Raw genomic sequence first — 12,932 nt, 5'->3', positions numbered from 1 at the left:
TTATTATCGCATTTGAAAAAGCCTGTGCGCTGTTTAATGAAGTGTAGAAAGATACATTTGTTTTTTTCAGGGTTCACAGATTAACAAAGAGCGAAGGACAGCATTTATTTCAAACAGAGACGCTCTCTGGAACATGTTTCTTCCTTTACAGTGCGCCTCTGATCTGCGCGCGCTTTCTCCTGTCTTCCACAGAAACCCGCGAACTCGCGTAATTCAAAAAATAACGGTCATTTTGATTTACCGGCTGACTGACTAACATTCGTTTGTCGATATCTTTCTTTAGTAGTATATTAGTCTATTGGCAAAGCTACTGAAATACAATTGTAGGTTGGTGAAGTCTCTCTTTTACTCCATCGCTTGTACTGTAGGAGGCGCTGTGACTTTATTAGTCTGCCGGTAAAACCACCGAAGAAAGAAAGAAAGACAACTGGAGCTCTCAGACGGTGGGTATTTAATCTGTTTTACATTATTTATGTGTATGCTGTTTGCTTGTCATTTTTCTCTCTCTATTTGATGAATTTAAATATGAAAAATAACCATGGTTTAAGTAACCGGGTCCTGTTGTTTTACTACATAACCAACGTTTAAACCAAGATGTTTGTAGTAAGCAATAGTGTAGTATACTAACACTTAAATTCTAGACACTGTAATGTTCTACAAGTTTCTTGAGAAATGAGCAGAAATCTCACAATATCGTGTTTAATATCTGAATATATGCATGTAATATATTATAACATTTGATAAAATTCATGCTCTGTTTTGGCTCAAAACACATTTACATCTTAAATGAAATGTTTATGAATATTCTCCAAAAATAAGATATTTTCTTTAGTTCTGCTCATGATGATGTTTGTCTTCAGATGTTGACCATGAGAGTGCAGATGGATGTGATCTGCTGTAAATCAGTAGGAACTGATCTGTCCATGCTGGATATTGAGGATTTCATCACTGAAATCTGTCAGCTGAAGAAAGAGGTGGCGTCACTGGAGGCAAAGCTGAGAGAAAGAGGAGACAACCCCAACAGAGAGGTTTGAGCAGCTCATAATTTCATCCTTCAGCTCAATCAAACCAAAGTTTTGTTAGCTTCTCACTTCTTATGCACATCTCAAATTAAGCCAGCAGCAAAATATGCTAACAAATAACCAGTATAACCACTAGAGATAACTGCTGAGTAATGAGACTAATATCAACAGGTTGTTCTTCATTTGTGTTGATCTATGATGTGTTTGTCAGGATCTGGAGAAGGTTTCAGTGTGTGTGAGAGATGGGACAGAAGCTCAGGATTCAGTCTGGAGATCCAGAGACACACAGGACTCAGAACTCAGCCTCACTTTACTGTGTTACACTGACGCTCAGGATCATGGATCCGCTGATCAAACCTCTGACTGTAACGCTGGAGAACAGCAGATGAAGATGTGCTCCGGCAAACTGGAGGACTGCAGGAACCTGATAGAGAGACGAGGAGAAGAAACCACAGCAGAGGAACAACAACAGAGCCATGAGGAGGAGGATGAAGATCAGAATAATGATAATGTTGACGAAGATGAAGATTTTGATCCTTCAGGTATGTTTCTTCCTTTTTCCCATAATCAAGTCTCTTTTGAACTTACCCAAACAGGGCTCCAGACTGCGACCATTTTTCCTGCTGGTGCAACCAAATATTTATTTAGGTCATTCACTATTCAGCATGGATTTAGGCTAATGTAGTAACTCTAACCATAACTATGGTATTGGGACAGAAATAGTCAAACGCTTACAAGTACTACACATCTTTTTCCAGCACTTCAAAACTACAATATCATATATAAATGTTATTTTTAATGTGATGACCAACACATTTTTTGTTCATCCTTCAAAGATTGTCCTAAAACTAAACAGTTTAAGATGTAGGAAAACTCTTATTTAAACACTTATTTAAAAATAAAAAATAAATTAAATTACCATTGTAAACAGTAGGATGCTTATTGGCTATTTTCGCTCCGTAATATATATTTTTTTCACTTGTTTTGCTTTTAATATTAAAACATTATGAATGATAATAATTAAAGTTAATTTCATCTACACCCTAAATTAAGCTTAGTGCTTTATTGTCAGCCCCAGTCCTACCAGATATTTGCAGAACTCAGTGGCTCCGGTGCCGCTGCCCTCAGATGTTAGTCTGGAGCCCTGTGAACTTTGTAATATCTGTACGTTAAGTCTATTTATTATTAAAGAATTTGTCAGTATTACAGTTATTTTGGGGGAAATTTGAATAATTGCATTGCAAGCTGATTTAAGGTGTGCCCCTGAATTTTCTGCTTGCACTCCTAAAAGGGGCAACAGCGCTCCTAGTTAAAAAAAGTTAGTCTGGAGCCCTGCCTAATGAATTCGTGTTCCACTCAAACCAGCAACAGATTTAAAAAAAACGATCATCTAAATCGGACTGTACCTTGATCATCCAACATCAAGCAGCTATTACAGTATCAAGCTGATGTGTCATAGGTGAATATGCAGGTTATAAAGCGTTTTAGGCTTTTTCTCATCATGTATGCGCATGTTATCACTTCAACAATTTTTTTTATTTTTTTTAAACTGAAAAAATAAGAATATTTACAAAACCGTTTAATAAAAGATCTCTCAGCCTGCATGGTTTCTACTGAGCTCGGGATTCCAATCGCCCTGGATAAAACTTGGATGCAGTTAATTTCCAAGCTTCACCGCACAAGGAAAATTCGATAGGATATTTCTGGTCGCATCTACCTTCCCAGACAGTCGAAACTGTTTTAAACGCGACTTTCTTTCTTTGCTCGGCCACTTAAACTTCACATTCTGCATTATCCCGCAAGGCCGCCCTTTCAAGATACATTCTTAACTATATTGAAGTTAGACAACACGTGTCAGGACCCACTCATTGTCGTAATTTAGATCTAATATTGTTAAATTTAATAAATGTTGATGCCGTTGAAATTCTGGCAAAGTCTTATGGCTGCAAAACTGACTCCTTGTCACAAATATGGTAGAACTATCACTTTTTAACACTAAAGATTGCTTTATAAATAATCTTCCTGTTCAGTTTCATCTCCTCAGCATCCCAGATAGTTTAGAATTGCTCATTTGCGCTTAAAGAAGATTAAAGAAAATAGTCCCAATGCCGTGGTACAACGAGCACTCTCGGGCCCTTAAGAGAGCAGCCAGAAAAATGGAGCATAACTGGAAGAAAACAAAACTAGAGGTTTTGGCACAGATCGACCACAACATTATTTTGAACAGTCTCAAATTATGTTGGCATTAATGGAATTGCATTGGCATGGTTCGAATCATTCTTATCTGACCATTATCAGTTTGTAGTAGTAAATTAAAGGTCCCATTGCATGGATTATTTTATTATTTTAGAATGTTTCCTGGGGTGCCCTTATAATGTTAGTATGTTTTTTAGATCAAAAGTTGTTATAATTTAGAAATAAAAGGCCTATTTCCTAGCCCGATTTTAGCCTCTGACTTGAACACTCTGTTTGAAGGGGCGTGTCTGCTGTGAGACTTCAGTGTAAACGCCTACTGCTGTGATAGGCTGCTGTGAGACTTCAGTGTAAACGCCCACTGCTGTGATTGGCTGTGAGACTTCAGTGTAAACGCCCACTGCTGTGATTGGCTGATTGGCTGACATGCTTGCATAGGAAATATTTAGCATTACATACAGTGAGGAAAATAAGTATTTGAACACCCTGCTATTTTGCAAGTTCTCCCACTTGGAAATCATGGAGGGGTCTGAAATTGTCATCGTAGGTGCATGTCCACTGTGAGAGACATAATCTAAAAAAAAAAATCCAGAAATCACAATATATGATTTTTTTAACTATTTATTTGTATGATACAGCTGCAAATGGGTAGTTGACAAATGGCCAAGAAAAAGTACTTTTTTTGGAAAACATAACTTTTTAAGAAAAAATACATATATTTATGGAGTATGAAAACTGCAGTTTCAGAAAATAGTAGTGGTCACTCATTTTGTCAATGACTTCACATATTTTTTTCGCGTTTTCACTCAACAGTACTGTAAATGTGTCCTATGGTGTGACATTTAAAAAGTACTAAGAAATTATATTAAATAACATTAAAAAAAAAGTTCACATTATTAAAACATTATTTTCTTAAAGTGATATTTATTTTACATGAAAGTACTAATTAGAATCATTTTCACCATGGATAGATGAACCTGATAAACTTTTCCCTACGAATGTCAATAAAACTTTTTCGCCAACCTTACAAAACTGTTTGAAATTGTACCTATTTAAGAGGAGATATTATTGTAACTCCCCTAATGCCTAACTTGACTCTTTTTTTTAAAGATATTTTAAAATAAGTATATTTTTCTGTTGTTTTATGTTTGTCACACCATAGGACAAAACGTCACACTAAAGGACAAAGATAGTCATTGCATAAAAAGAGTCAGAATATATAGTGTTTATTGTAACAATAATAAAGGAGGACATTTGTTTTTTTGTTGAAACTTTATATATTCGTTTTAAAAGCTTCTTGAGGAGGTCTTGTCCTATGGTGTGACATCTGTGTCCTATGGTGTGACAGGCCAAAGTGTCACACCAAAGGACATTTCCTGTGACATTTTCTGTCACACCAAAGGACATTTGAGCTTTTGTGGCAGTTAATAACCATGCTAATATTAGCTGAACTGTTATTAGCAATTGGCATGATACATTTGCATAATATTACATAGTCCTGCTGTTAAAAATACAAATTTTACTTAAAAAATTACATTTAGGAGTGTCACACTAAAGGACAAAAAAACTTAACAACTTCAGTGGTCTGAAAACATAGTTAAATATTTGAACAATTCTGAGAGAAATACTTGCCATGTGCACTGCTCATGGGCTTCATAGGGGTCTTCAGTCACATGACCTTGAATGGGGTCTTTCAACTAAATTTAGTTGTCCTTGATATTGCCCAACTTAATATCAGGTTATTGCATAACACCAAAGGACATTTTTTTCTGTGACAAACTTTATTAAATTCCTACACTTTTAGAAATGTATGTATAGGAAAAGTGATGGCCACTTAGTGAAATAGACACTTGCACAATTATGCCAGGAGTGTTCATTAAGATGTTTAAACATTATTTTCTTTATTTATAAAAGTTAATATTTATGAAATAATGTTGTCTACCGTCACACCATAGGACGATTTTGAGATTTGGCTCAAAGTTGTAAAAAAATAAAAAATAACTCATGTATTTAAACAACAAATTCATGTAAAACAAGAAAATGTTTAACCATTTATAGTATTCTAAATGATGAAAATGTGAAATAAATTATTTTTTATCTTCTGTGACGGTGAAAAAGCCACGTCACGTCAACTACCCAAATAAGTATTTGAACACCTGTCTATCAGCTAGAATTCTGACCCTCAAAGACCTGTTAGTCTGCCTTTAAAATGTCCACCTCCACTTTATTTATTATCCTAAATTAGATGCACCTGTTTGAGGTCGTTAGATGCATAAAGACACCTGTCCACCCCATACAATCAGTAAGAATCCAACTACTAACATGGCCAAGACCAAAGAGCTGTCCAAAGACACTAGAGACAAAATTGTACACCTCCACAAGGCTGGAAAGGGCTACGGGGAAATTGCCAAGCAGCTTGGTGAAAAAAGGTCCACTGTTGGAGCAATCATTAGAAAATGGAAGAAGCTAAACATGACTGTCAATCTCCCTCGGACTGGGGCTCCATGCAAGATCTCACCACGTGGGGTCTCAATGATCCTAAGAAAGGTGAGAAATCAGCCCAGAACTACACGGGAGGAGCTGGTCAATGACCTGAAAAGAGCTGGGACCACCGTTTCCAAGGTTACTGTTGGTAATACACTAAGACGTCATGGTTTGAAATCATGCATGGCACGGAAGGTTCCCCTGCTTAAACCAGCACATGTCAAGGCCCGTCTTAAGTTTGCCAATGACCATTTGGATGATCCAGAAGATCATGGGAGAAAGTCATGTGGTCAGATGAGACCAAAATAGAACTTTTTGGTCATAATTCCACTAAACGTTTTTGGAGGAAGAAGAATGATGAGTACCATCCCAAGAACACCATCCCTACTGTGAAGCATGGGGGTGGTAGCATCATGCTTTGGGGGTGTTTTTCTGCACCTGGGACAGGGCGACTGCACTGTATTAAGGAGAGGATGACCGGGGCCAAGTATTGCGAGATTTAGGGGAACAACCTCCTTCCCTCAGTTAGAGCATTGAAGATGGGTCGAGGCTGGGTCTTCCAACATGACAATGACCCGAAGCACACAGCCAGGATAACCAAGGAGTGGCTCTGTAAGAAGCATATCAAGGTTCTGGCGTTGGCCTAGCCAGTCTCCAGACCTAAACCCAATAGAGAATCTTTGGAGGGAGCTCAAACTCCGTGTTTCTCAGCGACAGCCCAGAAACCTGACTGATCTAGAGAAGATCTGTGTGGAGGAGTGGGCCAAAATCCCTCCTGCAGTGTGTGCAAACCTGGTGAAAAACTACAGGAAACGTTTGACCTCTGTAATTGCAAACAAAGGCTACTGTACCAAATATTAACATTGATTTTCTCAGGTGTTCAAATACTTATTTGCAGCTGTATCATACAAATAAATAGTTAAAAAATCATACATTGTGATTTCTGGATTTTTTTTTTTTTAGATTATGTCTCTCACAGTGGACATGCACCTACGATGACAATTTCAGACCCCTCCATGATTTTCAAGTGGGAGAACTTGCAAAATAGCAGGGTGTTCAAATACTTATTTTCCTCACTGTACATGTGGAACTCTCTCGAAAACTTTTACTATTACAGCTATTATACGTTTTTACTAGTACAGCTATCGAGATTAACGAATCGTGAGAAGTTTTTTAAGTATTTAGATCTATTCCCATCACATAAAAGGTTGCAGTGATGAGCATTGAGCAGATGACAGCCTGTTGATCACGTTAATGAAGATCTTATCATTGCAACGCAGTTTCTGCACTCTCACTAATGATTTCACCAATGCAAACATGAGGTAAGTACAGTAAGAGCTTCGCTGTGCAGTGTAACAGCGTCATTGATTTCATAACGACTTTTGGCAAGTGTCCAGATAAACTCACGCTGTGTGATTGACAGCTTGGGCGATTGGAAAGGGATTGTTCTTTGATTGCTATCTGTATATTAATCACAGTTTAAGTAAGATTATTTTCATCCTACTAAGAGAAACGACGTGTAGTTGATTGTTTAGTCACTGGCTTGATTTACTGATGCATAAACAGCATTGAATGACTTTTCAGAGAAAGATTATCTGTCTGAACTTGAACAATTACACATCAGAAATTCACATAACTCACTGGTTCTTCAGAGGCTCAGATGAAGGAACTAAAAAAATACTTTTGTGTTCATTTGTACATCCAAACACTGAGCAACTGCCATGCTTCGCTCGTTTGCAAGCCATGAGGTCTCTCGAGGAAAAACCAATATTGCGCAGGCTCAGCTCATTTTCTCATGGGCGGGCCAAATTCTCTTTGCGGGCAAAGAAGAGAAAGGGGAGGTGACCTTTCACCTTATGATGACATAAAGGGAAGATTATAGATTCGCACGTCTGAGCTTTCATTTTCTCAAACATACCCAGGGCTTGGTTTACACCCATCAAAACGTCTTGCCACTTGGGGACCATAGGCAGGCTAGAGGAACTCATATTAAGGTTAAAAAAACTCATAAAGTGAAATTTTCATGCAATGGGACCTTTAAGAGATTTAATATCGATCACAAGTTCAGTATGGTGTACCACAAGGCTCTGTACTAGGACCGTTGCTGTTCACTCTGTGCATGCTACTCTTGGGAGATCGTTAGGAAGCATGGCATTGGTTTTCACTGTTATGCTGATGATATATTTCTTCACACCCTGACGTGAACTTATCAATTCACAAAATTAACGGAATGCATAGCTGATATAAAAAATGGATGATTGGTAATTTTCTACTACTTAATTCTGAAAAAACAGATATTCTAATTATTGGACCAAAAACCTCTGCACGTAATAACCTAGAATACTGTCTAACACTTGATGGCTGCTCTGTCAAGTCTTCTTCGACAGTTAAGAACCTGGGTGTTCTCTTTGATACAATCTCTCTTTTGAAAGCCTTTAAAATCTTTCATTTTCTAGGATCTCTAAAACCGCATTCTTCCATCTTAAAAATATATCTAAATTACAACATATGCTCTCAATGATAAATGCGTAACAGTTAGTTCATGCGTTCATGACCTCAAGGCTAGATTATTGTAATGCTCTACTGGGTGGTTGCCCTGCACACTTAATAAACAAACTACAGCTGGTCCAAAACACAGCAGTTTGTCTTTCAAATTCCCTCTGCACGCAATAGGACAGCGCTTCAACCAACCAGAGCATTTTCCCAACAGCGGAGCTAACGTTAGTTGATAGATTCAACTTTTGAATCTGGCCGGCAAAACTACGAACACATCTTCCTTTTTTAAGAATGACTTAAGTGCCGTTCTTTGCTCTTTTCTCAAAGAAAAATTAACTCCAAGTCCTCCAGAGTTGCGGCCAAAGCCGACTCGAAAGGTTCTCCAGCAGCAGCCGTCATTCTTTGTTTTCAAGTAGCAGGGAACCGTCGCAACTCTGTCGTCATTATGTTAAGCCCGCCCCGCCTACTCTATAAACGATGTGATTGGCCTGACCTAATTTTGTTTTTTTCCAGCTCGAAGTCAACGGAGAGTTGCTAGACTACCCTGGCTGCAAAATAAATTTTTATCTTGGATTATGGATTATCTATGGATTAATCTTAAAATACTCAGATAAGAGGAAGACATCATTCAGACAGGCAAATTTATAAAATGCTCAAGTAATGCTGAACAATAAATCTAAAAATTTGAACTCGCTATGGCTTAGTGATTATGAAAGTAAAACGTAGCCTGCATGTTACGTTATAGTGTTAACAACTAAAGTACCCAATTATGTATTTATTTTGTATGAAAACTAGTGCGTTAGTTACTAACTAACAAGCTCTCTTTCACAAACACGGACGTGCGCACACAGAGAGAGAAGATAATTGTAAAATGAAAATTGACGGGCTATGTTTAAATTTTGTTCTTGCTCGCGTTTTTTTCTGTCAAAATGTCAAAGCATTTTGTATTATCCATCCGTATATTTTAAATTTGTTTGACGGACGTCTTACTGTAAACCCAGCCCTCATTATATGTCTGATTCGTCTAACTTACAGTATACTTGATATTCTTTTTAGAAAAAGTGATTCGCTATTATTGGACTCCTGTCTATTCATTGTCAACTGTTTTGTATAAATATGTTTGTATTGGCTATTAATAATGGTGACTTGACTTATGCCCATTACGTTCCTTTCAGATGACGACGCTGGTTCATCTTCTGATGGAGAAACTGCCTCTACATCCAAACAGCGACAGACAGTGACCGACTCTGGAAAAACATTCAGCAAACAGGAACATTTAGTGAGACGTAAGAGGAAACACACAGAACAGAAAGACTTCACCTGCAAGATATGTGACATCAGCTTTACAACCTCAGAAGAGAAGAGACGTCATTCAAAAGAGCACAAGAAGAAAGAGTTTCATTGTGATCAGTGTGGGAAGAAATGTAATTCCTCTTCTAGTTTCTACCGTCATAAGGCAACTCATACAGACAGGGAAGAAAAGCTGTACCAGTGCCCTCACTGTGAGAAGAGCTTCACCCAGGGATCGAGTCTGAAGAACCATCTATTCGTGCACAGCAATGAGAGGCCGTACAAGTGCAGTGAATGTGAGAAGAGCTTCAAACAGAGAGTACATCTGAAGAGCCATTTACTCACACACAGCAATGAGAGGCCGTACAAGTGCAGTGAATGTGAGAAAACCTTTACAAACTCAACTTCTCTAAAGTTACACCAAAAAACACACTCTGATGTCAAACCATATCAGTGTTCACACTGTGAGAAACGTTTCCATCATTCGATACAACGGAAAACCCATGAGAGGACTCACACCGGAGAGAAACCGTACCTGTGCTCCTACTGCGGGAGGAGCTTTGCGACTCCATTTTCTTTCATAATTCATCAGAGAGTTCACACTGGAGAAAGACCGTATCACTGTGGTGATTGTGGGAAGAGTTTTTATAAGGCGAGTGACTTAAAAATACACAAGAGGACTCATACAGGAGAAAAACCTTTTAAATGCTCACATTGTGACAAGACTTTTGCTCGATCAAGTGCCATGAAAGTCCATGAGCGAATGCATACAGGAGAGAAACCTTACCGCTGCTACATCTGTGGCGAGAGATTCTCTTTTAAATGGGGTCTTCAGACTCACCAGAAGAAACACGCCGCTCCAGAGTCATCATAGCTTCATCATGTCGTCATTTTTAGGTTGTGTAAAAAAACACTTTGCAGTGTTGTGGGAATGTTATTTCATGGTTTTAAAAAGTAGACCTAAAACAAGAATATCTATAATGGTGTGTTCACACCGGACGCGAATAGCGTGTCAAGCGCAAGTGATTTCAATGTTAAGTCAATGCAAAGATGCGTTACGCGCGCAAAAAATTCCTGCGGCGCGAATGAAGCGTAGAGCGCGGCGCGGTGTGGTAGACGCGATTGGCGCGAATTGAGCGTCTGGCGCGCAAATGATTTTATGTAGTTCCTTTTATGCATTAACGCGTTTGACGCAAATTCGCGTCTGCCGCCTGAGTTGAAAAATCTGAACTTCTGCGTCAATTTGCGACGCGTTAACCAATCAGGAGCCTGCTTGCTGCTGTCACTTGCTGAAGTAAAAACAAAGTAAATCTTTTATCACATAAAAACTTGATTTCAACATACGAGACATATTCATTTTGTATTGAATGCCATTTATTCCATATCTAAATCCAGATTATATGAAACAGTATTATTCTAATGTAAAGACAACCAATATACTTTAGTGTATAAGAATAGTTTGTGTCTGGACAGTATTGTGTGAGAAAAAAACAAAAAAACAGGACAGGTTAATTACTTTTGGAGGCTGGCTCCATTTATCATCAATACAAAAATAAATTACAGATTATGTGGGTGAGGGCGAGGGTGATCCTCGCTCCGATGCGGGACAACAGGTCATTAAACTGGGCGCGAGACAGGCGGAAGCACCGCTGATGGCGGCCGTCATCCAGGCGCAGCTTCTGGAGCAAATGGTGAAACTCACCAAACTGGGTTCGCCTCCGAAGGGTCTGGTGGACTCAAATACGGCGACGATGATCCCTATGCCGCATATGCAACCATTTTTTTGAGAATGTGCGAGTTAAAATTTTATGTGGTTGCATTTGTGCGAGTGAATGGTCATGTACTACTCAGTTAAATTCACGCATGAATTTTCCTGCATTGAACTTGTTTTAGCGCCCGCCAAAGTGAATTTTTGTCCCGCCAAAGTCTTATTTGATCGGTGAGTAATGTAGATGAACTGCAGCGCGTGACAGGGGCAGGGCGCATGTTTAACTGAAAGAACGAGCAGAGAGAGAGAGAGCCGGTTGCGCGCGCGCACTCTCTCTCTTCGGACGGAGCCAGGCAAAAGTGTAAACAAGACTTCACCGTCTCCAAACTAAGCGCTGTCTTGCTCTCTCTCCCTCGCACATATTAATCAAAATAAATCAACATGGTGGTAAAAGGTCGGAAGACCAAAGTTTCATGTGGAGCATTCGGAGATTTTTTTTCTCCTGAATTACCGCTGGGTGTGAATTGTGCTAAATAAGTTGCCTTATCTTCTCTGAAAAGCGTTCCGGACATTCAGCAGACATAAAACAACACTTTAATTAAACGAAAAAAACTATCCAGTGATGAAATGTTTTCTGTGTTAACAAATCTTGGATGTCCATGTCCTAACTGCTGGGATAATCACACAACGCGCATGACACGTCCAATTCGCGAACTAATGACTCCTTTGAACCGATTCATTTTAATGAATGGTTAAAACAACTGATCTTTCCAACAGTGAACTCAGGAGACGTCTGAATCGGTGTATAATCAGTAACACTTTACAATAAGGTTCTATTTATTACATAAATTACATAAGTACAGTTTGCTTACTCAAGCTTAAGCTTTAAAATAAATAAAACCACTTTTTTTTTAAAGGCATATATGACTACATTTTTCCACACATGTGCTATCAAGAATCGATAGGAGAATCATTAAAGAATCGGATCGATAATCAGAATCGTCAGTGGCATTATTATTGATAAAATCTTATCAATTCCCATCCCTATGTGAAAACAGTAAAATCTTAAAACAGTTTAATCTTAAAAGATTAAAACATTTTGCTAACATGAGGTCTTGTGTCACTAGCCGCGTTTCCATTACCCTTCAAATTGCGCAAATTGAAAATACGCTTAATGGAAACGTCAATTTTGCAAAAACTCCCATTTATCGCAAAAAAGTTTTTACGCTCTCATGAGGTGGTTTTTCAGGCAATTCGAAAAAGGAATATTTCGCAAAACTGCAATGGAAACAGTTTTTGCGCATTTACAGTCACCTGACTTAGAAGACGCGGTGTGTTTGAAGTCCATGTATAGCTACGCAAATAATACATTTATATTATTTTATTATAACATTTAATAGGCTATATTTAGAAGATGCTTTTATGCAATAAGGAACAAAGCTGAGCATGGAGCGCGCACTGCATGGCACGGAGGCGCGGGCGCGAACACTTGCATTTACCTATCAACAGTGGAAACAACCTAAAATACTCGATCATTTCTGGTCATACAGAAATGAATAATACATTATTCTCAACAACGTTTATTTGTGTAAACTCACAATAACAAGAAAACGCTGTGCTTTTGTAAAATAAAATAAAACAATCAGACGCACTTTCATGATCTCCGTAAACTGGAGCGCGATAACTGAAACAAAATATAGCCTGTAGGCTAAAGTTTGAAATGTCCACTTTAAAACGAA

At 38.4% G+C, this 12,932-nt stretch overlaps 1 protein-coding gene across 1 annotated transcript; it reads left to right on the top strand.

Moving 5' to 3' along the window:
* The first annotated feature begins 340 nt into the window (after positions 1–340).
* LOC311077533 (uncharacterized protein) lies at positions 341–10,969 on the top strand. Its single transcript, XM_084106064.1, has 4 exons — positions 341–443; positions 861–1,028; positions 1,234–1,564; positions 9,371–10,969. The coding sequence occupies exons 2-4, from the start codon at positions 861–863 to the stop codon at positions 10,357–10,359; spliced, it is 1,488 nt and encodes a 495-aa protein (XP_083962190.1). The 5' UTR covers positions 341–443; the 3' UTR covers positions 10,360–10,969.
* Positions 10,970–12,932: the final 1,963 nt, after the last annotated feature.

Source organism: Abramis brama (genome assembly GCF_963993115.1).
Source record: "Abramis brama genome assembly, chromosome: 2".
Lineage (NCBI taxonomy): Eukaryota > Metazoa > Chordata > Actinopteri > Cypriniformes > Leuciscidae > Abramis > Abramis brama.
Note: the sequence above shows the minus strand (reverse complement) of the source record. Positions and strands in the feature narration are given on the sequence as shown.

What these genes read in the sequence shown, in the direction of transcription:
- LOC311077533 (XM_084106064.1), top strand. Translation starts at nt 861, where the DNA reads ATGTTGACCATGAGAGTGCAGATGGATGTGATCTGCTGTAAATCAGTA. An exon ending in GAGACAACCCCAACAGAGAG is followed by an intron (nt 1,029 to 1,233) that starts GTTTGAGCAGCT and finishes TGTGTTTGTCAG; the next exon opens with GATCTGGAGAAGGTTTCAGT. An exon ending in TGAAGATTTTGATCCTTCAG is followed by an intron (nt 1,565 to 9,370) that starts GTATGTTTCTTC and finishes CGTTCCTTTCAG; the next exon opens with ATGACGACGCTGGTTCATCT.